This window comes from Cricetulus griseus, chromosome 5 (genome assembly GCF_003668045.3).
Source record: "Cricetulus griseus strain 17A/GY chromosome 5, alternate assembly CriGri-PICRH-1.0, whole genome shotgun sequence".
NCBI classification, from domain to species: Eukaryota; Metazoa; Chordata; class Mammalia; order Rodentia; family Cricetidae; genus Cricetulus; species Cricetulus griseus.
The window spans coordinates 130902346-130930198 of NC_048598.1; the positions used below are offsets into that span (position 1 = coordinate 130902346).

A 27853-nucleotide genomic window follows, 5' to 3' on the forward strand; every position below is an offset into this window, starting at 1 on the left:
TCATGTATATTTTGGGCGAAAATATTCACAATCAGTTAATAGAAGAATCTAGGGCTATATATTAGAGTAAGTGATAAGATCCTTACTGAACAATTACAATTATAGTTAATTGTCATATGTAGATATCAGAAGGTTGGCTTGCAACCATCTTCTTTCAGTTCAGCATAGTAGGCTCCTACTCTGCCATTAAAATGTGTTAATTTATCACATTCCAAGTTGTTTGTAGGATTGAAAATCAAGTCATAATGCATTTTTTGATTGCATGTAAAATCCATCTATCAAGGTATTTTCTGAGAATAAAGAAATGATACTTGCATTGTAGAAGTTATACTTTTTATCCAAGCCAAATATATTAGATGAGAATGAAATAGTTTATAGTCTTTATGTACATTAGCTATATAGGAAGCTAACACAAAATGTTGGCTAAGTAGCACATAATTATTAATTGTTAATTCATATGTATTTGAAAAAGCAATGAATTTGGAGTTGAAAGATGATCTAGGATTTGATATGCTTTATACTGTCCTTTGTGTAAGCCACATTTTCTTTAAAGAGATAGCACATGCATGCCTATCTAATAAGAGTATTAGAATAAGTTGCTCAAAATGTGTGCCAGGAACAGACGACATCCACAATCACCCCTGTAAAAAGATCACTTACATTCTACGATACTTTGTTTTGTTAAATACTTTGTTTTGGTTTGGTAGGGGATGGAGACAAATCTATTGACTCTGAATAACACATAGCTTAACCTTTTTGACAGACCCAGGGGAGTTGTACATCATGTCAGTGACATCTGTTGTCATGGCAGAAGAAATTATGATCTGCTGCGTCAAATCATGTTCAGAATCACCCCTTATTGTTTTCATCTTAAAGCACCATGATTTACATGAAAAGGCTACTGGAGGCTAGCTATGTGTTCACTGTATTCTGTACAGTGCCTGGCAATGCCTAAACTCACATTTATTATTATTTTTTGTGTCACGATTGAATTATGTATTAAAATTATTTTGTGTTCAATAAGAAATTCAGATGTAATATTTACAAAATATACCCAAATTTCAAAAAATGAACATAAAAATAAAAATACAACATTTATGAAAAATCCATAGGAGAAAAAGAAATCCCAGAATGTTAAATAGATGTGGTATGAATTTTCTGCTTCATATTTCTCTGTCCTTGAACACCCCCCTCCCCCCGTGAAAACCTATTGTTTTTCTAGTGTTTTAAAAAGACACATTTTATTATAAAAGCTTGATACTCATTTCCAATCATAAAAAGAAACAAGGAGCATGGAGGCCTAATTTCATAATAGACACACACTGTCAGACACTGCAATGTCGGAACTGCAGTGCAACTTAGACACCTTCTGGACAGCTTCAGAACTGCATGTTATTCTCTGAACAAAGACTCTGAATGTAACAGCTATTTAAAAACCACACATTAAGAAGTGCAAAATCAATCTGTAATTAGGTTTGAAATTTGACATGTTACATGATTAATTTACTAAAGCCAGTATTTAAAGGATTAAAAAGCATGAAGTTATTGCAAGCACATTGGAATGATAGTTTCCTAAATACCCTTGGAACCGTTTTCAGGTAGATTATAGGGTATGCACAGTCGGATAAAAACACCTTATGTTTATACAAGTAACATCACAATACTCTGAAATTATATTCAATGTAGAGCCAATACTTTGAATATACAGGGTACTTTTTGAATTGTGCAGCCTATTTATATCAAAATAAGACTGGCAACTTAATCATTTTTTTTTTTTCCTGAGACAGGGTCTCTTGTAGCTCAGCAGGCCTCATACTCACTATATAACCAAGGATGACCTTGAACTCCTCACTTTCCTGCCTCTATCCCCTGATAACTGTGAGTCACCATGCCTGATTTATGCCAGGTTGGGGATTGAACCCAGGGCTTTGTGCATGCTAGGTGAGGCAAACACGGACAACTGAGTCACATGCCTAGTCCATTAACCATCAATTGAAAGAACCTTCTTTAACAACCAAAGTCAATCCCATATCTGATTGTTTTGTTCAATTTTAGACAGTATAACAATTTAGCAATATTCTAAATGAAATATAATTATTAAAGGTCAAAACTTAGTTTTGAATGTCTTTTTTTTTTTTTTTTTTTTAGCCTGAAACTGCTTGTAAAATCATATCACTACAGACTCTATTGTTTGAATAGGAAGTAAGACTCCACTGTAACTCTGACATTAGGAACCATAGTGCCCATTGCTGGCTACATTTAGGAACTACATCGAAGCCCACTTTTTTCTCCCCTTTCATAGAATAGCACTGAAAAGTGGCAGAACTCAAGTTGCTCTAGCAGTGGCTATGTTAGGTTTGCTGGTTCCTATTCGATGAGTAACAACTATCTTGCTTCCTATATAAACAATTGTGTCTGTGGTAATATGACTTTACAAGCAATCTTTGGCTAAAAAAGACATGTTCAAACTCAGTTTTGGCCTTTAATAATTAATAAAACTGGTCCGGCGTTGGTGGCACATGCCTTTAATCCCAGCACTCGGGAGGCAGAGGCAGAGGCAGGAGGATCTCTGTGAGTTCGAGGCCAGCCTGGTCTCCAGAGTGAGTGCCAGGATAGGCTCCAAAGCTACACAGAGAAACCCTGTCTCGAAAAACCAAAAATAAATAAAAGTAAAATAATAATAATTATTATTAAAACTCTGTTGAAATGGAGTTAGATGTTATTCTAAGAGAGTCCCTATTCAACAATGAACGTCTTCACAGGACAGGCCATAATGAGAGTTCATAACTAACTTCTTTGAATACCAGAAGCAAACATTTGGATTTTTAGAATTTGTTTCATGTCCTATCACTTTTATCTTCTCAGATTGTTGTAAACTATAAAAAGTAGCTCATGACTGCCATAGAAATTGAGGTAAGTAATTCCAATAACCATAAAGTTTAAGACCAATGGTATTAAGTCAGATTAATCAAGAAAGGCATCTTCATATGGGACCAATGTGCCTCAGCTATATCAGTAATGCCAGTTTTTTTTTTTTTCTGACTACTGTCCACTAGCTTTTGCATGACTGTTAAAATAAATGTTTGCTGGTTCATGCTCATTTATTTTTTAGGTAGTCACACCCAATTTGATCTTAGAAAGTTACCCCTAGGAATTCTTTAAGAAACAAGGTAGGTATGAACTGCACTGTGCCTGCTTACTGGCTTAATGCTTCAGATAACCGGAGGTGACTGCAGCAAGTGTCTTCTATATTGTATATGCATTTGGTTCCCAAAAGACAATGTGAAGGATATAACTTCATTTCGACTATTTACAAAATTATGTCAGCCTGAAGATTCATCCAAAGGACTGACTACAGCCAGGGAGTTATGGAATGCAGCAAGCTGGAGCTGCAAGAGTGGAATTACAAAGAAGCCGGGGGTGGGGGTGGGGTGGGCGGTTCCTGGAAATTCAGACAGGGAGGTATTGCACAGTGGAGCAGATTCCAAGTAAACACTAAGCGGGGACATACTTAGGGTTGAATTGGGCTTAGAGGTGGGTCAACAGTGGAGACAAGGTAAGGAAATTTTAAAGAAGGTTTGGAATATTTACAAAATTCTCTGCCATCACAATTCCAGAGTGCCAAATTTATTTCCTGCTTAAAATACAAGTGAACCACATCTCACACTCCACGAGTGCATCGAGTCACTGTAAAAATGGTTGCTCTGTTTCTGTTTTCTCACCAGTGAGTACTTCCTAGTTTTGGAACACTGTGTTACCTTAACTGTCACTTTAAACCTTTGAAATTATTATATAAATCTACGAGGTTCTGACAAACCTGAGGTTTCATGTGTGTGGGAAGGAGGTCCTATGCTAAGAGCTTTTTCCAGCAAGCAAAGGAAGCTATAACAGTGTATGTCAATTTTTTATACATGGTTAACAAATTGGGAGGGTTTTTAAATGGAGAAGGGTGATGGAGCTGGTACGTGTGTGCATTTGAAGATGTGAGAAAGGAGGAGAGGGGTTATCCCTCCGAGTTGCCATGATGGTATTTCTGTATAGAAGGAAGCTCTGAGGGTTCTTTTCAGAATGCCTCTATTCTCGTGGGTTTTTTTTTTTTTTTTGGTCTGAATTTATGAATTCAGATAGTTATAAGTTATAAAGTAGTAAAGAGCATTAAGCAGTAAAGTTAGGTTTCCTTTAAGCTATATGAGTTTTAATGATGTGAATTCCAAATTTCAAATAAGAATATAAAATTGGGCTGGGAATGGAGACAAAGCAAGGCAGCAGGACGGAGAGGTTGTGGAAGCAGTCTGTGCTACTTACCGAGAGACTGCTTGAAAAACATACACAAGCCAGGTGGTGGCGGCACACGCCTTTAATCCCAGCACTTGGAAGAGAGAAGCAGGGGGATCTCTGAGTTCTAGACCAGCTTGGTCTACAGAGTGTTCTAGAGAGTTTCAGAACAGCCTGGGCTGTGTAAAGCAACACTGTTTTAAAAACCAAATAACACCACCCCCATGGTGTATGTGGGGGGACTTACAGAACTGCCATATATTGTGAATATTTAGTGCAGCTTAAATTTTCACAAACTAATCAATTTGATTCTCTAAAGGTGTTCAAAGGATGGAGACATCTGGAACTGTGGGCTGTAATAGGAAGTGCACACAGAAAGCAGCCACACTTTTCAAACTACAGGTTTGATCAGGATAATCAGAAAACAGCAGATAGCAGAGTAAGGATTTTTTCAGAAAATCCTAAGGAACTGCTGCATGACAAATCTTAAAGAAGTGTGTGTGTGTGTGTGTGTGTGTGTGTGTGTGTGTGTGTGTGTGTGTGTGTGTGTGAAGTGGAGGTTACAAAGATGAAGCCAGGACTGAACTCATAAGAAAGGGCAGGGGAGAAGAAGACAGTCAGTGCTCCTAAAGATGTCATTATACTCTAAAGGAGACCGAGAACAATTAGACAGGTCAAACTATGTGTATAGTGGAATCTTTTGAACAAAAACATAACAATCATCATTATGATTAAAATCTTACTGTCATAAAGATGTAGACAAATGAAAAATGAGATAAATACCACAGTGATAAATTATGCAGAGTCTAACTAGTGTGTGTGTGTGTGTGTGTGTGTGTGTGTGTGTGTGTGTGTGTGTGTGTGTAACAGGGGTGGGATGGGGTAGGGGTGTGGGTGGTGCATTCCACGATGAGTGTATGGATTTCTAGCTCCACTACGTGGATCCTGGTGACTGAACCTTCAGATCATCAGGGTTGGTTTTACCCGTTGAGCCAGCTCATGAACACATGGTCTCTTTTTTTTTAACAGGCTTTTCTTTAAATATTACAGTCATGTATGGTAATCTCCTACTCTTAATCGGCTCCTAGATAATTTTGTGAACAAAGGAGGAAGTTAAAAGGAATTTTCCAGATTCTCTGTCAGGCAGGAACACTATCCCCAGCTGTTCCAAAACAGTGAGTGAGGATCTGCAGTTAGGGACTAGGCTTCCTCTAAACCCTAATTAAAACGATTATACTAAATGAAGTAGTTTCCATGTGCTATTCTTTTAGTACACTCCATCATTCAAGCCCTGCTTCTCAAACTCTTCCCTCATGCTGGCTTCATGAGTTCCTGATAACCCTGATGAAAATGCACTCTCTTTAGAAGACACTCCGAGACTACAAGATTCTGTTATGTTTTAAATTCTCTGATTTCTGCTTTTAGCACTGGTTTTGGTGGTTGTTCACCATGACATGCAGAAAACGTAAAATTGTGGGAAGAATTCTTGGACAAGGGGATTCTTGTCCATACTGTGAGAGCCGATCAGTCTCAACCCATTCGTAGTTATGTAGAATAAAAAAAAAAATACTATGGTGTTTGAAGTTGGCAGTGACAAAATGTGTAATACCAAGAACACAAATTAAACCGTGTAATTTTAAGTTACATTAGAAGTCAAATGAGATTGCTGCTTCAAGTGAGGTTTTTAAATTTTTTTTATTGTTGCTGCTGTTGTTGTTTGTTTGTTTTTACATTCTCTCTGAAACTCTTTGTAAAAATACCTTCAACTTCAGGCGTTAAGGCGAAGTCAGGTCCCAAGAAATGGCTAAATCCAGCAGGCAGAATAACATTTGTTATTTTAATGGGAGAGGCTTTCATGTGGCAGAATGATCCACCGTCCGAAGGAGAGCTGGTAACAGGAACGAACTACATAATAAGACAAAACAGTTTAGAACATCTTAACGCTGAGGCTGTGGTAAATAGACTTCCTTAACACAAGACCCTTATAAAGTACTTTTACATGCTTGCCTAAGCTCATAATTGGTACCTCTGAGTACCAGCAGAGCCCAGCAGGCACTGGGTTAATGTCCCTTAAAATCTTGTGGTCTGTTTTTTTCAGACTACCTTGTACTCATCACCAGGAGCCAGGGCCTGATGGCCCATCCTACCTCCAAAGCTCTTAGCAGGGAAGAGCAAAAGCAAAACTATGAACAGGAGAACATGTTTCTTTTGTCATTGTTCTTTTTCTTTCTTCAGGTATTTATTTTTCCTCTGTGTGTATGAGTGTCTTGCTTGCTTGCATGTATGTATGCACACCACATGAATGCTGGTACCAGCAGAGGTCAGAAGAAAGTGTTGGACCTTTTGGAAACAGCCAAGGGTAAGCCACCATGTGAGTGGTGGGAATGGAACTGCTTTGTGTATAAATGTACGCCTGCTCCATTTTCATCAGGACTATGAGCCTGTTTAAGGATATGAACTCTGAACATATATATATATATATATATATATATATATATATATATATATATATGACTTATTTAGAGATACTGGCCATTGCTATTTCTGTAAAATAACCAACTTGACTTCAGCAAGCAATACCAAGAACACAGCTCTGAGTGGGCACCAAGGTGCTTTAACTAATGCTGTTCAGTCCTGGGTGGCCCAACAGCTCATTTATGGGAGCTTCTTTCTGTCACGAATATGGCATGTTGTCAATTCTCCTATTAAAGTCAAAAGGAGCTACATTTGATAGCATTCACTAAGTAAATACTATGATTTACAAACCACATATGCTTAAACATTCAAGTCAAAATGTACATGATATAATGTTAATTTACAGTAATCTATAATAAAAAGAAAAGTGTAAATAGCATAGTTACCGTATTTTTCTTTGCTTGTAGTTCAGAGAAATGAAACTCAGCCTTTGCCCTATCATCTGCATTTATAGGAATTCCATCCAACATCTGTAAATTAGGCAGGCGGAATATGAGCACGTGGCGATGTACCATTTTTCTACAAATCTAAAGAAAGGTAAAAATAATAGTTTATTTTCCAGATACATTTCATTAAAAAATTAACCTTCAAAAGAAGGCAGTTTGGGAAAGGACACAAAGATGACACATAACAGCTACTTTACAGTCTTAGGCCTAATCCCAGCACTTGGAAAGCAGAAGACCTGGATCTCTGATTTTGAAGCCAGCCTGGTCCACATAGTGAGTTCCAGGACAGTCAGGGCTGCACAGAGAAACCTTGTCTTAAAACAAAACAAAACAAAACAAAACCAGCCAGCCAACCATCCAAACAAACAAACAAACAATATTAGGTGCTTTAGGCCGAAACTTTTTCATGGAAGATTTCTCAATCTTTTGTGATGTCCAATGAAAATAGAAAATATTTTTAAATGAAGTTTACTGTCAAGAGGTTTAGTCTTTCTTCTTTGCTTCTTCCTTCCTTTTCTTTTTCTTCCCCTTTCCCATTATTCCCTTCCTCTTGTCTTTCCCCACCCTCTCCAGGTATCACAGACTGGTTTGAACTAACAGTCCTCTTGTGTCAGTGTCCCAGATGCTGGAGTCACAGGTGTGTGTCACCACACTCAGACTAGCATCCCTCTTAAGTCCATAGCATTGCCCATCAGCTAGAGGAAATCTCAGCTCACAGATAGAACTCTATGAAAGTTCATTTATAAATAATTCGTTTATGTAAGATTTTCCAAATTCCATTAAATTAAATGGAATTAAATTCCATTTAATTCAACATTTTCTTTTCTCCTCCTCCTCCTCCTTCTCCTCCTCCTCCTTCTCCTCTTCCTCCTCCTCCTCTTCCTCCTCCTCCTCCTCCTCCTCCTCCTCCTCTTCTTCTTCTTTTTTTTTGAGACAGGGTTTCTCTGTGTAGCTTTGGAGCCTATCCTGGCACTCGCTTTGGAGACCAGGCTGGCCTCGAACTCACAGAGATCTGCCTGCCTCTGCCTCCCGAGTGCTGGGATTAAAGGCGTGCACCACCAACACCCGGCTAATTCAGCATTTTCTGGTCTGTATGATCAGTCTTTTCAAAGTGTTAACCTGATTTAAAAATATTTGCATATATGCAAAAAGTCTTCAATAGAGTGGTCTGATGGTGTTTACTTTAGAAGGCTCTGCTTGCAAGGATGGCTCTTTCTTGGTGTTTGGCATCCGGACTTGGGAATGTGCTTATCATTCCTTTGATGTTGAGGGCAGTTGACTATGTCTTGATAACTACTAAAAAAAATAGTAGGACTTGTATTCAACCTGTTTACCATCTGTAATTTGGAATTTCCGTTCTTGATTGAGAAAGGGTTGTCCCGCGCGCGCTCTGTATTTCTCGCCAGCAAGAAATCATACATGGGACACTCGGATCCTTCTGCAGGAAAGCTTTAATGCGTCTTGAGAGGAGAGCATAAGCTTACCAGAGCGGAGACCCTGAGCCAAGAATCCCGTCCCCTAATAAAGGCTGGCAGCCGCCGCCTGGGACGTGTCACCCTATGATTGGCTGTAGCTCATCCGGCCATATGACGCCACGGAATAGGCAGAGATCAAGGAATGGAAAATTACCCAGCGCCTGCGCAATAATCTTGTTTACATTTGGTGCCTGCCGGATGCAGGCGCCATCTTGTAATGGAGAATGCAGGGACGGCTCCCTACAGATCCCCCTTTTTTTATTAATTAATGATAAGGCTTTATATTTTTACAAGCAAATAGGTCACCCATATGTTGAGGGATAGAGGCAGAGGTTGTACCTTCCCAATCAAATATTAAGACTGTGTACAAGAGTCGCCATCAGGCTGTTAGCTTGACCCGAAGCGCTCTCAACCTGTCCTCTGCCGTTTTTCTGGGAAAGGGAGATAGGGCAGGCAACCCTTATGCAGGACAACATGCCTCCCAGAGAAGCCTGCATATTGGGCAACTCTCTGTGTGATGCCTTGCTCGACATCCCTCATGGGCTGCTCAAGCCAGGCACTCTACCCTGTGCAATGAGCCTAGGCTCCGGGTGTGCAAGAGCTGTCTGGCCAGCGGCCTATTGCTTAAGCATAGTTAACTAATATCAGTGGAAGCCCCTTGTTCCAAAGCTACAAGCGCTTGGGCGATAACCACCTTGTCTCTCTGAGTCTCTCTGGAACATCTCTGAAATAGTGGTGATCTTGAGGTCCCCTAATATAGAAAATATACAGCACTGTCTGTAATGGCAAAGAACAACAAAGTCTTGGAGATGAATGAACAAGCTGGGCCTGGTGGCTCATGCCTCTCCTAGCACTCTGGAGGTTAAAGCAGGAAGATGGCCACAAATTAGAGACCATCTTGGTTTATATAATAAGTTCCAGAACAAGTCAAAATGAAAACAAAACAAAACAAAAACAAAAACAAAAACAGAAAGGAAAATGAACAAATTGCTTAAACTGAATGTGGGAGGGGCATGCTCAGTAATGGAGAAAGACCTCTAACACATATAACAGCCAAACAAATCACTGACTACCTTCTAGGTTACAAAGCAATTTTTTTAAACACCAAAGAATACAATGCCTGCTTCCTCTAACTAAAATGCTCCCAAACTGGAGGAATATGATGAAGATACAACTAGAAACTAGAAAAAAAGATTCAAAAATGAATAAAAACATATGCACAGCCCTCAATAATTTGCAAATGAAGATGAAGTCTTTTGAGGTGTAGATTTTGAGATAGGAAGATTAGTAAAAGCAATATATAAAAACTTTCAAGACATTGTTAGAACAGTACTTGTGCAACCTACAACTTACTGATTAGAAATATATTGAAAATTAATATTAAGTTAAAATGATTAATATTAAGAAATATGAAAGAAAGAATTTCTTTGAAAAATTTTAAGAAACTAAAAGAAGGAAATGATAAAGAAAAGATGTTGATGAAATAAAAAGCAAACAATGCCCTTGATAAGGAAAAAATACAGTGCTCTAAAGAAGCAAACTCTAACAAGATTTATCAAGAATAGAAGACAAAAGCAAAAACTGACAATCTTAGGCATAGAGAGGTGACAAAAATAGATACAGTGGAGAATTAAGAGGACACCACAAGCAATATATTAAGAGTTTAGATAGAAGAACATCTAGACAAATTGAACTTGCCAAAATGAGCTTCTGAGGAAGTAGAAAATATGATGGGACTTATGGAGGAATCTGAGTAAGCAAGTTAAAGTCGAGCTTATAAAACAATTAGGGTCAAGGTGTTTTAGAGATAAGGTCTAATTACTTTTCAAGGAACCTATGGGTCTTTAAACCAATCCATACACTAGGAATAGAAGGAATGCTCCCAAGTAGGTCTTATATAGCAAAAGACATTATGCCAGACTTAAAGGTATGGTATAAAAAGACAGAATTATAGTTTTTAATCTGGATAGATACAGATATGCTACATTAATTACTATCAGATTGAATGAATCCAGTAAATATAAAACATGAACAAATAATAGTCACACCAAGAATTCAAGGGTAGTTTTACTCTACCAAGTCTGTTAATGCAATTTAGTATATTAGCAAATTTAAAAGGAAACTATATTATCCATCAGTAAAAGCTCAATGTCCATTTGTTATATGAAGCAGCCATTTGAAGCTAGAAAGGCACCTCCTTAAACCATTAAAAGTTAGTTTCCCATAATTCATTGCAAACATCATCTCTAGTAGAGACAACTTGGAAGCATTCTTTTGAAATCATTAAATTACCATCCAGTACTTCTATTCAATACTACACCAGAGGTCTTAATCAGCACACTATGAGAAGTATAGGAAATAAATATATAAAGATTGAAAATACTAGCTATTATTTACAGATAGCATGATAGTATATAGAAAAATTAAAATGTTTTTACAAATCATTAAAACTAACAACAGGGCTTAGCAAGCTGTCTAGACAAAGTACAATGTGAAAAATATCGTAATTTCTTTACTCCTACAACAAATATTTAGAAGAATACAAAAAGAAATTATTTAACACAGCTACAAAAACAATAGAATAAATCTTATCAAAGATAACTCAAGTCTTTAATGAAAAAAACATAAATCTTTTTCTGTGTGGAAATATCCTTTTTGTAATATTTTTAGATTAATTTTTAAAGCATACATAAAAACAAAAATTATACACTTTAATGGGTAGCCTGTGATATAATACCCGTACATTTAGATAAATGTATACTTCATCTAATCAGGTGAGTATATCTTCATTTATCACTTTTATGGAAAAACTTTTAGGTTTTTTTTTTCTTGTCTTTTGAGATATACAGTAACCAGTTTTGTCTCTAGTTACCATCTTATTCAATAGCACACCACAGCTTCTTGCTTCTGTCACCTAAAACCTTCCCTATCTCAAGAAAATTCTAAATTTTGGTTGAAAAGCATAACACCTATTATGCATTTATGAATAGGAAAGACGAACACTGCAAGTTAGTGGGGACTGCTTATGGTCATGTCCTTCTTGGTGGGAGAACCAAACCACTACTGCCTAGCACTGAGGTGGCCACAACCACCTTGCCCCTCTCCACTAGGGCAAGCAAGTACACACATGGCTCCTGTAATCTTTCCTGGAAAGAAGGTTATCACTGGGACAGTGTTTAACTCCTCCAAGAGCTCTTGCAGGGGCATGCCCCGGTAGGTCCTGGCAGGTTCCAGAGCAGCAGCAAGAAGAGTAGGCGAGGGAAGGGGTGAGCCAATCCATGGTGTTGAGATGAGAATCTTGCAGCCTGACTGACTAGCAGCCAGAGTGTTTTTTGTTTTTTTTTTCTTTTTTTGGTTTTTCTAGACAGGGTTTCTCTGTGTAGCTTTGGAGCCTATCCTGGCACTCCCTCTGGAGCCTAGGCTGGCCTCAAACTCACAGAGATCTGCCTGCCTCTGCCTCCTGAGTGCTGGGATTAAAGGTGTGTGGCACCAATGCCCTGCCAGAGTGTTTCTTTATTCGTCCAAAATTCAGTAGGCAGGGATAGATTCATGTTGTTCCAAAGATTATATCAGTTTTGCTTCTGGACATGTGTTTAACTTTTTCTCTTGCACATAAGTCATCATTGATAAACCGTGACAGAAAAAAGTTATCTTTTACATTAATTTTCCTTCAAGTTTAGTTATCCTTGATAGTTACCTTTCATAGTCATTTTTACTCATCAACCCCCATAACCCAATATTAAAGAACTTAAAGGCATATGATAGTCAGTTCTCAGACTGGCAGTTCTTGTGGCTTCAAGGACGCCAGACAGAAAGAAAATCTCCAAGCCAGCCCTGGCAGATTGTCATGTCCCAAGCATTGTATTATTAACTCTTAATAGTCACAGTGCCCAAGAAAAAAATCCTCAGGCCAAAGATGCTGTAGTTATTAATCAATTTCTGGCATAATACAATACAATATTTTATATTTTATATCTGTATAATTTATGTATATGTCTAATCTTGTCATTCTTTTGTTCTTTGGCCATATGACGCCACAGCAGCTCTGCATGAGCTAACTTTTCTAAGAAAGGGAGGTCCTGGCGCCTCATTCTTTTCTCATATTTCCACACCGTTCTTTGTTCATCTTTTTAGAGCAGAGGTAACTTGAGCTAATCTAACTTTGTTGCTGCATATGCCACATAATCTCCCGAGTGTATAGTGGGAAGAAACTTGCAATCTGATCTGTGGTCAACTCCTCTAGCCCACCAAATCTTGTTGATTTTTTTTAAAGCTTATTTTGTTTTGATTGTCTTGTTATTGAGTAAGAACATGGGGTGGATGTTTCAAGAATATCACATAGCCTCATAAAGAGACCTCTGGCTTCTTTATGTGTCTCATAACCTCAAGGCACAAGGAAAATCTTCAAGTAGATAATGAATGGTATATCCCTAAAAGTGGGAGAGGTAGTATGTTCAGGACTTTTCTGGAGAAGATTAGAAACAGTAGTCCTGAGAGATGTCATAAATGATTCGAAATTTCCTATCAATCCAATACCCCCAAATTGTACAACTATTAAAAGTCCCCCAAGTATGCAACATGTGGAGATGAAAACCCACAGTGGCACATGCAGCCCAGTTTCGCTGGATGTCATCTGTGATGACAAGCAGTTGTTCTGGCTTTATGACTTTTGCTGTTCCCATCAGATATGGCTCTGCCAAGCTCTCTCCTCCAACACAGAGAGGTTTCTACCAGGAGTTTCCCGGTCCTTTGCAATCAGATTGAGTACTTCTGTAATCTACCAACATGCCTATTTGGCATTTCCAAGGCAGGCAGGCCTCCAGCCTGACCTGATCACTGCCATCTTATGTCATCACCCCTGCAAGAGTTCCTAAGCAGTCCTGACCCACTTCCCCACAATGCTTCCCAGCACCATAAATTAAACAACAACAACAACAACAACAACAACAACAACAACAACAACAACAAACATTAGAGCAGCATGCGACGCTTTCCATCTGGATCTAGATACCACCACCAACAGGAATGTATCTGACTTCTTTGATATCAGCTTGCAATGAACCCTTTGTGACTCACAGTCTTGCCACCCTTGACATCCTCCTGTGAAACCCTAGACCTGCCTGCCTCATGACTTTTTCAGTCTTACACCTTCTGCTGTCAGCTTTCTGCTGGATTTTCCTGGAATGCTTGGCAGACTAAACATCAGGCCATCTCTCCATTGTCATAATTTTCAGTTTGCTTAGATGTTAAATGGGCATGGGGTGTTATTTAGTGATTCCCTGTAAAGACTCCAATGAGAAAAGTGACAAGTGTCTCCTAGATTAATTTAAAGTAAGTGCAATTCAAATTAAAACAACAACAAGATTTTTCTTTAACTTCATTTGCTTCCTAAAATCTGAGGGAAGTGAAAGGGTAGAGAATAGCCAAGACAGTGAAGAGAGTGAAGGATCTAATGAGAATGAAGAGACGGAAGAGGAGGACAAGGAGACACACTCTCCAAGAATTAAGACAATACAAAAGGTTAGTAATTAGCACAGCATAATATTATTGTCCCAGCAATAGGTAAGTAAGCCAAAGGGTGCAGTGCAGAATGTGAAACACAAATCAAATCCTTACATTTGACAGTAATTGTTTACAGTTCAACCATGTGGAGACAACACTAAGCTCAAACTTGTGTTGGGTTAACTAGCTTGGTATATAGTAGTAGAAAAAGCAAATCACTTTCTCATATCATATAAAAATCACATATGATAATTGGGAAGTTAATAAGTTGTAAAGGTAAATACTCACTGGATTGCCATAGACAGTAAGCTCTCTCAGAGAAGGGATAACATCAAGTTTTTCCAGTTCTGCAATTTCCTAGGAAAAGGCAATAAATGATCACTTGGTTAGTTTACATCACCTAACTACTCTGAAGTAGTTTTAGATTTCAGGTAGTTCCTGTTGGATCATCTGAGTGAATCCAAGTGAAGACCACAGACGCCTATAAGACATACTTGCAAAGATAACACTGCAATGTGGAAGATGAGCCACACAGCAGAACTTGCAAGATAACAGCAAACTTTTCTAGGAAGAGTCACAAGCCACTCTAGAGCTTGGGTGAAAACCTTTATAATAGAAGAATGTATGATATCAGCTCTAAGTCTCATTTGTTAAGCTCACTTACTGTGGCCACACTGTTTCCCATAGAATGCCAGTTTTCCCAACTTGTATCTTTTCTAAATAAAGTTGTGGAAAGCCCACTGCCAGTTTGGCCGGGCTTTCCTCAGACTTGTGTTTGAATGTGGATAAATCAGGTGTATGCTGTTTTTCTCAGTATGTATGTTTCTTATTGCTAAGTTAAAAGAGACATTACTCATGATTTTCTTCTAACTCTGGAAAAAAATTCCATATTATCACAGGAAAGGCTTCACAAACTGTAGCAGATCAAGTCCCAGACAAATATTTGTCAAGTATCTAGTGTCGACCATGTTCCATGTGCTATACTAATACAGATATGGACAAGATGGACACAGGTCCTGCTCACGCAGGAGGAGTGTACAGTTCAGCCTGCTTTTGAAGCCACCTTAGAAGTATGGATAGCAGAAGCAACACTGGTGAAAGTAGGCTTGTAGATCATTCCAAAATGCTGCTACAAACACAAGCTCTGTCAGGTCGAATCAACTCTCATACCCGTATGCTACCTCAGGAGACAGTCTAAGAAGGTCCAGTTTGGTGAAGTACTCTAAAAGCAACAGTTGAATTGTGGGTACATAAACAATGGACTGTCTAAGGAAGACAGGAGTGGAGAGAGCTGAGGTGTTAAAGCCAGGTCAGTAAGACAGATGCGAATGCCAAGGACACAAGGCAGGGTGAAAGGACCAGAGGAAGGCTTCTGCTAAGACTCAGAGACAGCTTAGACTAAGGGCATCAAGGAATAAGTGCAAACTGTGAGGAAGTGTTAGTGAGAACAGATTTAGACTAAACTGAACTAACATCAGAGGGTAGGTGCATATTGTTCAGGTTCTATGTCTAGAAGTGGTGAAAACCCCTTTGCATCAGAGTACAGTACATGCCTTGTGATATCCCTGAGACAAATGATAAACAGCAGTCACAACACTCTGATTGGTGTATTTGGGAGCTTTATGTTCAGATTACAGAGGATTTCAACTACATAAACTTCAAAACGACAATACCCCCAAAGAAAGTTACCTGGATTTTATTATATCCTAGGAAGAGTTTCTCTAGTTTAACCAAAGATTGCAATTTGCCCAGCTCTCGAAGTCTGTTTTCCTCTAGATGAAGGGTCACCAGGGAACTCGGTTTGGCAAAAGCAGTTTCATTAAATGCTCGGATGCGGTTATGGTCGACGACCAGCTCCTGAAGGATGACCAAGTTGTCCAGCCCTTCGACCTGAGTGATCTCATTTCCTAAACAGTTATGACATGCCACATGAACCCAACTTCCAGAATCAAAGTTAATGTATCCACCTTTGTTTGAATATTTATCAAATGGTTTTTAAAACTAAAAAAGAACATACATTTTTATGTCTCCAAATTGTAACAAAACTGATCTTTTCCTAACCTCTAAATGAGCAGTCTTTCCTCCAAAAAACTTTCTTTAGCTTTAGCAATCCAGTTTGTCAATCTGTTAATTCAGTTACAAAATGCTCTTGGACTAGTTTTCCTCTCTTTTTGATATATCTAATTAGTCACTTAATCCTAGTATTTATGCTTTTACAACTGACTTTTAGAATTATCATACCTATGGATACCACTGTGGGCCAGGCCATTATTAGTACATATTAATGCAACTCCATATCAAAACTGTGTTAGAGTTAGACAGACCTGATCACCATAACGCACTGGTGCAAACTTGGGTACATTATTTAGACACATTGAACCTCACTTATTTTTTCCCTACCCCCAGATGTCCAACAACAGGGAAATGGCTAAGAAAATATGATGGATAAATATACAATGTTTTTTTTTTCAGTCACAAAGAAGAACAAGATTATATTCTCTGCAAGAGAATGCATGCAACTGGAGATAATCCCATTAATCAAATCAAGGTAGTCTCAGAAAAACAAACTTCATATATGGAAGTGAAAACTATCTAAGAGAACAAAGGGGACTGATTAATGAGGAACAGAAGGGGGAGGCAAGGGACGCGGGAGAGTACATTCAACATACAATACATATTTGTAAGAGTATATACGATTGCATGAGTACATGCAATTAATTTTAAAAAATGTTCTTTGATAATATGCAGTTAAACTGAATGAAAAACATGTGTAATTATTAAATTTTTGTTGTCAATGATCATTAGAGTAAATGGTGATGCTTATACTGGCTTGTTAAAGCAAGATGATAATCCAGTCAGTTTATAGGATTTATGAACAGCATGTCTACTTACCCTGAAGAAAGAGGAATTTTAAGTTTCTTAGTCTGTTAAGTTGTAGCTGGACTAAGTTACAAATTCCATTGTATCCCAAATGAAGAACCTCTAAGCTTTGCATTATTGGAGCCAAATTTTCATTGCTTATTGAATCTCTGAAACACACAGTTATGTTTGAGGTTATAACTTGATTTGAAAGCAACTCTATCATAAAAGAAGGTCTGAGGTGTATTTACTATAAAGTATAAGTAAGATAAAAATTTGCATGAGCTCTTGATATATGATAGTTAATCAGTGTTTTTATAATAACAATAATAATTTTTTATCTCTTAAAATGCTTATATGGAAAAGAATAAAGTATAGAAAGTCACAATGAAAAGTGAAGCCAATATAATCAGGCAAGAAAAAGAAAAATGTTGTATTCCATTAGAAGTGAAGTTATCTTTATTCTCAAAGACATAATCCCTGTATATATTAAACTCTAACAGACCTACCAAAAAAACCAATTGAGCTAATAAATCACTTCATCAAAGCCATAAGACAAAATAATAAAATGGTCTGAAGCTCCAGTGCCAGTAATAAAAAAAGTAAAAATCAAATTAAGAAAATAATTTTTCTACTTTATACAACAGTGTAAGAGAAAATAAATTCAGAACACTTTAGAATAAATTCCAAAAAAAGAAGCGCAAAATGTATACAAGGATAGTTATACATAACTGAATGAAACCAATGGAGGTATTAGTAAGTAAAAAATTATTTCATGTTTGTGGATTAGACTCTGAATATTATTAAGATGACAATTCTTTCAAATTGATGAGTAGATTAAATATAATCTCCATCAAAAGCTCTTTAGGAGAAAATGAACTGTCTTAAAATTTATAAAGAATTCAAAGAACAGTGAACATCCAAAACAATATTGAAAAAAAATAAGTAAGGTGGCTTACTTTCTTATAATCTACATATTGAAACAGTACACCACAGTGTAGTGAAATTTATTACTGGCCCTTGCAATGACAAGGGATGGATCTCAAAAAGTAAGCTAAGTGAAAGAAACCAGGCACAAAATCCAAGTGGGAGGGCTTGGAGGTGGAGGAGGGGGAGCGGTGGGACAGGGAGTAGGATATGAAAATAGGGGATTGAAGATAACCAAAGTATGTTACACACACGTATGATATGCCATAATGAAACCTATCATTTAGTACAATAAATTAATGCTAATAAAGATGAAAAAAGTCCTTACTATGTAATTCCAATCTTACACAATTCTAGAAAGAGGTAAAATCATAGAAAAAAGAAAGCAGATCAGTAGCTATTGCCAAAGGCTGGGATGTGGGGAAAGGGGACTGCAAAGAAAAACAAGGGTGGTTTGAGGGGCAGTCATTTCACAGTGTGTTTTTAGCCATGGTTATAGGACTGAATACATTTGTCAGAAATCATTAAATAGAACACTGAAGTTAGTAACTTTGTTGTATACAAACTGTACCTCAATAAAGATGGTAAACACAAGGAATATTCTTCATTGGGAAAATGAAAGTATTTTGACTTGGTGATACACACATTTCACATATACATACACACACATCTCTGTCTATCCATCTGTCTGTCTATCTATCTACCTACCTATCTAGCATCCATCCATCCTTTTATAAATGTATACAAAAGCAAGAGATATGTCTTGATCTTCACAAATGACATCTTTCCCATTAATGTTAGAATTGGGGAACAATGACAAAGACATAGTGAACTTTGTTAAGTTTATTTTTGGCATACAGTTGTTAAAATAATTTTTTTGTTTGCTTTTTGTTTTTTGAGACAGGGTTTCTCTGTGTAGCTTTGGAGCCTATCCTGGCACTCGCTCTGGAGACCAGGCTGGTCTCGAAATCAGAGATCCGCCTGTCTCTGCCTCCCGAGTGCTGGGATTAAAGGCGAGCGCCACCAACACCCGGCTTCTTTGGTTGTTGTTAAGTGTGACAATTAAAGAACTTTAAAAAGTACCTATTTAGTTTTGTGGCCCCTTGCTGTCCATAGCCACTTGAAGGCACTTTCTGGTAGAGCAGTTGTCTGTTGCTTAGGTGACTCTGAGGTTTTACTCTAGGCATGATTGATTCAATATGATTATAGTTGAGGCATAAGACCTGCAGAAAGAACATCTTATTAATTAAATGTCAATAACATTAAAACGGCCTGACTAACACTTGGAATAGAGAATATAACTAGTAATATATTATTATGAAAAATAAAATAATTTATTCCAAAGCATTTAGATTTAGCTTGGAATGTGTTTTTAATGATTTTACTTGTTGGAGAATCACTATAAATAAAATATCCAAGATACTAGCCAGCTACCCAACTTTCTCACTCTGTACTCCTGGTTTGTCTAAGCCTGAAACAGATGAAATAATTACTTAGAATATTTTTTGGCTCTGTGCTTAGATGCTTTTAATTGCTGACTGAGTTGAAACAATGAGACTACTCTGAGAACCACCTCATTCCCAACTTTGTTTCATACATGCTCACTAGAGCCATGGCCCCTCATCCTAGCTCCTACTGAGGAGTAAGATCTGTCTGTACGCCAAGGATATAAGGTAGATGGTTAAAAAAATAAAAATGGCTGGGCATTAGTGGTGCATGCCTTTAATCCCAGCACACGGGAGGCAGAGGCAGGCAGATCTCTGTGAGTTTGAGGCCAGCCTGGTCTCCAGAGCGAGTACCAGGATAGGCTCCAAAGCTACACAGAGAAACCCTGTCTCAAAACACAAAAATAAATAAATAAATAAATAAATAAATAAATAAATAAATAAATAAATTGGAAAGTAAGACTAAGAATTTTTTCTTGATTAGTGAAAAACAAAATAAAATACAACTGAAGGAATATTTTCTACACCTTAATAAGAAAATACATTTTAATGTAAAGTGAAGATTAAAACTTGTGCTGAAGTCTTTGAGAGCAAATACAGCTTTGCAGCAACATGCCTTCACGTTGGGCAGGTAGATGAGGCCACTGAAGGAGGTAAGGTTGTTGTTCTGTAGGTTCACATTGCTCACGTTCCTGAAGTGGTCAACTGGAATCAGATCGACAGTCCTGAGTTAGAAAGCAAATACAGTTATTATTTTAAGGGAACAGGGTAAGTTCCTCCACAATGACTCCCAAAGCCAATGGAGAGTCTCACTGGACAAGTTCTATGCAATGTCAAATACTGGAAATAGATGTCCAGCTAAGTGTATATTTTTGTTAGACAGGTGTGAAGAACATGACATAGCACTTGATTATTTTAAAAAATCCCTTACCAATTACCATTAAGTAATTACTGTAGAAGACACTTAACACAGTAAACATTTCCAGTTGAGTTACAGATTACCATCACAGCAGGCTTGATAGCGTAAGTCATAAGATAATCAGGTCCTAAGCTTCCGTGGAAGCATCTGAAGTAGGCTGTTTCCCAAGTGACAAGGAGTGAAGGGCATAGACAGGAAGGAGACAGCAGTAAAGGCTTTGGAACTAGACTTTTCTGAGATCTGGAAAACCATCACAGCATTTGTTTCAACACTCAGTTGAGAATGATGATTGAGGCCTCTGGTCACTGAGAGGCTCTGGAAATCCACATGCCAGACAAGTCTGGAGCCTGAACATAACAATTCCACATTCACGTTCTAACATGCGTCTAAGGATCCCATTAGATTAATAAGGTACAATTAAAAGTGTAAGCAGGGTTTGGTTTTTTTTTTTCTAACTTTGATTTTCATGATTTTCTTTAGATGTAATTATATTTTTGCAATTCCTTTATTTTTTAAGATTTTATTTATTATGTATACAACATTCTGCTTCCATGTATATCTGCACAACAGAAGAGGGCATCTAATCTCATAACGGATGGATGTGAGCCACCATGTGGTTTCTGGGAATTGAACTCAGGACCTCTGGAAGAGCAGCCGGGGCTCTTAACCTCTGAGCCATCTCTCCAGCCCCTTGCAATTCCTTTAAAAACCAACATATGAATAGTGAACCTAACATGAATAGTTTTAAAAGAAATAGAAGAAACAAAAACAGATGGGAAACAAACCCTTGTGGTAACTTTTTAATCATAGTTTCTGATAATAAAAATTATCACATCATTTCAAGGGGTGTCTGAGATAGACTAGGACAATTATGTTTGGAAAGGAGAGTCCAGAATGTGGTAATAATTATACTTGCAATTATAATTACAAATACAATGAAGTGATTGTACCTGATGGATGATGAAGTCCAGTTTAGCTCTTGCATTTGATTAAAGTTGGAGTGTCCTTGTCGTTCGGCAATCATGTCAGATGTAAGTCTACCACCAAACAAATCTTTTGCATTCTCGACCTCTGAAGGTTCCTATGAGGACATTTGGAAAGTGATGAGCTCTCCTACAGACAACCTCTAGTTACAGATGTAAATGACATAGACACAATCCTTAATCATCAGTAGAAACAGTTACTCCACCCACCTACCACACTGGATAGATGAAACACACACACACACACACACACACACACACACACACACACACACACATGAGATGATACCAGGGCCTTAGGAATGACACCTTGATTTTGTGTTTTGACTCATATATGCCTGGCTGGGGTGCTGGGAAGCCAGAAAACAAAAGAAAGCCCATAACCATCCAACTTTCTCTAGTTAGTGGACAAGCAAAGGGGGAGCCTGGTGTAATAATAACTGTGAAGCTTTTAGATAATAATAGGCCTGTTCCATCTAAGCACCAACACGTAAACTTGGCCCCACTACCAAGTGCAGAACAGGCTACTCAGTATTGCTAGACTACAGCAAGACACTCCTCAGCTTTCCTGTGTCCAAGGAGAGACTGAGCCTGCATTCCCTCCCAGCACAGTGCTATACCAGAAACAACCAAACCAAGCCAACTTTCACCACAATGTGTTCTTTACGGTGTGTGTGTGTGTGTGTGTGTGTGTGTGTGTGTGTGTGTGTGTGTGTGTGTGTGTGTGTGTGCTTGGTTGCCACTATTAGCTATCATAACAGGGATCCTGAAGAATATTAATGAGGCATTCCTGTCTCAAACAGCCAGGATGAATCAGTGGAGGTCCATGGACAATTTAACAGGGATTCTCTCCTGGCCACACAGAATCAATGGAGACATGTTGGAAAGCATGAACTCCTACCCTGGCCTTGGCACTGAGGAACTCCACACTTCAGGCTGCATCTCTAACTCCTGCCTAACAGCAACAAAGTGGTGCCCAGCATCTTCCCACTGGTGCATGGTCAGGGGTGGGCTGCTGAGACAGGTCATCTCTGCTCTGCTATGGACCCAAATTGTCCACGGAAACACAGAAAAGCCTCTCAGTATGAAAAGACAACAGATCCTCTAGGATGGCATAGATATGAGTAATTACTGACAATCGGGCCTCAAAAAAATGCCTTGGCAATTATGAAGGCACTTGAATCAAATGAAAATACAAACCATCAGTAAGGAAATAAACACCAACAAAGAGATAGGAGATATGAAACAGAATGCAACCAGTTTTAGTACTGAAAAATAGCATAGCCAAGTACTTAACCCAGGCAGTAATTTTATCAGTTTGTCAGATAAAACTGCTAAGTCATTTTCTTGACATTTAGTTACCCTCCCCTTCTTATATTCCTAACTCGAAAAGACTTCATATTTGAAATGAGAATACATACTCTTCATGCAAAATGATTTTTGCAAGATAGAAATGTATACTAAGATGGGATAAAATGAAATTACAACTACCTAGACAGTTCTTTAGTTCTTCATAGTCTAAGCCTTCCCTTACTTAAAGATAAATAAGTAAAGACCTGTCTAACTTGAAACAATCCATGTAACATCTCTGAGTGCCTGGTAACGCATCACCGCTTTCATCTCTGCCATTCCTGGTCTACTTACATCTCAAACATTCCTAGGGATGTGTTGCCCTTTGCTTCCCATGGTTCCCACTTTTCACTGTTTTCCTTTTTTCTTTTTTGAAGTTTCCTTACTCAGACTTCCTTGCATTCTCCGTTCTCTTTCTTTAGACAGCCTTGTATGTGCTTTCAGTTTAACTATCCACTTTCCTCAAACTATTTCTAAATCTAAAAAAAAAGTGAATGACATTTTTTCATATCCAAATTCAGTCCTATGATTTTTTCAACTACCTGCTTGATATTTCTAGTCAGATAATCTAATGTCTCATAAAATATAGTATGTCTGAAAGTGACCATCTCATCCCCCAAAGCTGCTTTTCTTCTACTCATAGTGCATTATGGGGCCTTTTGTTACAGTGATCTTGGAGAATATCAGGGCTCTCTTTGGGGCTCATTAGGGGAAAGCTATTCCCTCCTGGTCAAAAGTGTGGAATCTACCTCTGGCCTGAGTGGAGACATGACATATGGTTGTTTCCTCTCTTAAGAGTTAATTCACCTGGGCCTGTCAATGACCTTTCCAAGAGATCTGGTCTCAGGCTTATTCACTTGAAGCTGTGCTAAAGAGTTGGAAGAATAATTATCCCCTAATGAGATAATGTGCTTTTCCTTCAGGAAATATCCTCAGTGTAGTTACGACACACCACCCTGTTCATCTTTTAAAGTCTATGAAGCAGAAAAGTTTAACTTTCTCTTTTCCTTTTCTATCACTTTCTTTTGGACACTAACCAAAGCCTAAGAGCGTTTCCTCTGGCATTTAATCCTGCTCTGAAGCTGCCTCCTTTTGCCACATATCTACTTGCTGACCTTCATTGTCACCCTTATTCAAAATACATGGCTCTCTTTCTCTTCTCCCAATCTGCCAAGATTTATAATTTGCTTGCCCTGTTGTTTTCTCTTAAACATTAGTAATATTGACCTTGAGCTTCCTAGTGAGTCTCTTTTAAAATTCTTTTTGGAAGACTAAGAACCCAAAGAGGTAACCCCAACTTCCTCCATGACACTTTTATTGTAGTTGCAAGCTCTGTAGACACCTTTCCGTGTTTGCTGCCCATGAGTGATAGATTCTGTTAATTTCCCATAGTATTTCTCTCAAGTTTTGGATTTCCAGTTTTGGTTGGTTGTTTCTGAGACAGGGACTCTTCATATAGTCCTGGCTGCCCTGAAACTCACTATGTCAACCAGGCTGGTCTCTAGCTCACAGCGATCTGCTTGCCTCTGCCTCTGGAGTGCTAGGACTATAGTTGTGTGCCACCACACCCAGCCAGTTTTCTGAGTAACCTCCTTCTGGTTCAGTTTCTTATTATTTTTCTCCTGTATTATTTCACTAATTTTAAAAAATGTTGTTTTTCCTACTTCCATAAAGACTGCTATTTGATGAAAATTCTTAATATGTGCTTCTGGCTATTCAGAGCATTTCCATCCCCTTCCATTTGAAGTCTTATTCTCCAGCCCATTCTTCATGTTCCATTATTAATTCATAGATTTTTGACATACCCCATTTTACAAAGGACATAAAGCAGCTTATAGGAAACATAATATATAAAAAACAATAAAGGCATAAATAAATAATAATAAAGGCCAAGCCTCAGAACAGCATAAGTTGGAAAAGATAAATCTAGGACTAGGGACAGAGAGAACATAATATCCTATAATGTGTCTATTATTGAATCATAAAATGGCTCCGGGCTTTTGAGATGCTAAAATGAGAAAAGAAATACTTGCAGAATGCCCATCATCAGTGAATACAACAAGACTCCCCCCTGCATTTATTTCTAAAAGTACTTTTTCATGACATCTTTCAAATGAGGGCATGTAACTAAGAGGAGTAAGAGCTCCGACGCATTTAGAGCAAATACAATACTAGTTATGCAAGACTATACATAAAATCCAGCCTTAGTGAAAACCAGTGACCGAATAAGTCCAACATACACAGTTCTGGAGAATTTGAATTTATTAGAATGACTAATGTTTTATTAATGACTGTTTTATTCAGTGAGATCCTGCCTTTTCAGAGTATCTCAGAGTACTAAACCATCAAGGGTTGTCTCTCAATTTTCTAAAATATTTGATGCTTGTTTTTGTTTGACTACAGATAGGTAACATTATACTAACACCTGGCTTCTTCCCACATTTGTTGGGCACTTATCCTGCTACATGGAGCTTGGGAGTCCAGCATGAACTTGCCTGTTAGAGAACCTGGGTCTTCAGATGAGGATTTTGTGTTCATACCTAAGACCTGTGCTCCCCAATTACTGTTTTAAGTACTCCTGTCATGCTATATTTGTTGGTTGAAATATATTTTCCATAATAGTTGGCAATTGTAGTTTCTCCAGGAAATAACAGACATTTCTTAAGCCCAAGGGGGTTATAGCACTCTAGTGAATACTTTTCTTACTCTGCATCACGGAACTGTGCCTTGTCTGTTGCAGTGTTCAGTGAAGATTTAACCCAGGACTTTACACATTACAAAATTACCCAGCACTGAGCTGGGTAATTTTTTTTTTTTTTAGTGTGTGCTTGTGCCATGACATGGGCACATGGAGGTCACTGGGCTTTGCCTTATGTCCACTGCTGAGCACACCAGGCTAGCTGGACCACGAGCTTCTGAGGATTCTTCTGTCTCTACCCCCATCTCACTATGGGAGCATCGGGGTTACAGGTGCAGGTTATGCTGTGTAGCTTTACATGGGATCTGGGGATCCTAGCTCAGTACCTCATGCTTGTGCCATGGGGTCTTTGTCTGATGAGTCCACTCTTCACTTTGAAGGCACAGACTTCACTGTATAGAAAGGAAAGCACCACCTCCTCTCTCAGGCTTATGTTAGACTATTAAGAATTGGCCAGGTGAGAGAACTGTAAAATCCAGATCCCCAAAGAGCTGTGGAGATGTAGATTTTAATGAGCATGGTGAGGTTTAGAGATACCAGAGATAAGGCAATATTCAAGATGCTTATGACCTGTGAGTATGCAGATATGCGCACTGTGGATTAAAAGTTATGATTTACAAAACAACTTACAATTGAAATTCCATCCAAGGCCTTCAGTTCTGGAAGATGAAATATCACAAACAATCGGTAGTTTTCTTGATTCCATATAATAATGTTTCCAAACATGTCTAGAATGACCAAGTTGCATAAACCCTAAATAATAAGGATAGAATCAATTTATGTATATATGCAAATCACTCTCCAGCAACCTATTTTTCCAGGAGCTAGACACCCTTGAATTTTAATATTTGAATTATCTATAATTTCATAGAATTTGAGTGCCTTTAATTATACTTTAAGTACAAGGGTTTCCCTTTAGACCATTAAGAGATGACAGTCTACAACATTTCTGTGGTTCACACTAAATATCATTATCCCTTTTAAGATACTGGCGTTATCACATGGTGCAAAGAACAGGGCAGCCCCTCCCTGTCTACTGTGCTTCAGTGTTTTCCTGGATATGAATGTAAAATATATAAATATATAAATCTGCAGCTTTAACAATTGTAAATCAACCTTTTGGATTAGTTATGTGTATAGATAATTAAATTCTACATATAAAAGTTAAAAAAAGATACTGGTGTTAGCCATATAAACAAACTGAAAAAGAAAAACCACATAATCATCTCACTAGATGCTGAAAAAGCCTTTGACAAAATCCAACATCCCTTCATGATAAAGATCTTGGAGAGAACAGGAATAACAGGAATATATCTAAACATGATAAAAGCAATATACACCAAACCAACAGCCAACATCAAAATAATGGAGAGAAATTCAAAGTGATTCCTCTAAAACCAGGAACAAGACAAGTCTGTCCACTCTCCCCATATCTCTTCAATATTGTACTTGAAGTTCTAGCTAGAGCAATAAGACAAGAAAAGGAGACCAAAGGGATACAAATTGGAAAGGAAGAAGTCAAATTTTTACTGTTTGCAGATGATATGATAGTCTACATAAGTGACCCGAAAAACTCTACCAGGGAACTCCTACAGCTGATAAACACCTTCAGCAAAGTAGCAGGGTACAAAATTAACTAAAAAAAATCAGTAGCCCTACTATATACAGATGATAAATGCAATGAGAAAGAAATCAGAGAAACATCACCCTTCTCGATAACCACAAACAACATAAAATATCTTGGGGTAACACTAACCAAAAAAGCGAAAGACCTGTACAGTAAAAACTTTGAGTCTTTAAAGAAAGAAATTAAAGAAGATACCAGAAAATGGAAAGATCTCCCATGCTCTTGCATAGGTAGGATCAACATAGTAAAAATGGCAATCTTGCCGAAAGCAATCTACAGATTCAATGCAATCCCCATCAAAATTCCAACACAGTTCTTCACAGATATTGAAAGAACAATAAAAACAAAAACCCAGGATAGCCAAAACAACCTTGTACACTAAAGGAACCTCTGGAGGCATCACCATCCCTGACCTCAAGCTCTGTTACAGAGACATAGTCCTGAAAACAGCTTGGTATTGGCACAAAAATAGACAGATAGACCAATGGAATCGAATTGGAAACCCTGATATTAACCCACACACCAAAGAACACCTGATTTTTGGCAAAGAAGCTAAATCTAACCAATGGAAAACAGAAAGCATCTTCAACAAATGGTGCTGGCACAACTGGATTCGGACATGCAGAGGATTGCAGATAGATCCATATCTATCACCATGCACAAAATTTAAGTCCAAATGGATCAAAGATATCAACATAAATCCAAACACACTGAACCTTTAGAATATAAAGTGGGAGATACCCTTGAGTGAATTGGTACAGGAGACTGCTTCCTGAACATAACACCAGTAGCACAGACACTGAGATCCACAATTAAGAAATGGGACCTCCTGAAACTGAGAAGTTTCTGTAAGGCAAAGGACACAGTCAGTA

General features: G+C 38.0%; 1 protein-coding gene across 1 annotated transcript in view; it reads right to left on the reverse strand.

The window, feature by feature from the left end:
• Nucleotides 1-3323: 3323 nt before the first annotated feature.
• Nucleotides 3324-27853, reverse strand: part of Lrrc9 (leucine rich repeat containing 9) — a 79539-nt gene continuing 55009 nt past the window's right edge. Inside the window, exons 22-31 of the mRNA XM_035445872.1 lie at nt 25985-26107; nt 21274-21404; nt 20021-20129; nt 19043-19182; nt 17066-17202; nt 15863-16080; nt 14462-14530; nt 7137-7277; nt 6036-6180; nt 3324-3442 (exon numbers count right to left, since the gene is read on the reverse strand). Of these exons, the coding sequence (XP_035301763.1) occupies nt 3324-3442; nt 6036-6180; nt 7137-7277; nt 14462-14530; nt 15863-16080; nt 17066-17202; nt 19043-19182; nt 20021-20129; nt 21274-21404; nt 25985-26107 (1332 nt within the window). The remainder of the gene's footprint in view (nt 3443-6035; nt 6181-7136; nt 7278-14461; nt 14531-15862; nt 16081-17065; nt 17203-19042; nt 19183-20020; nt 20130-21273; nt 21405-25984; nt 26108-27853) is intronic.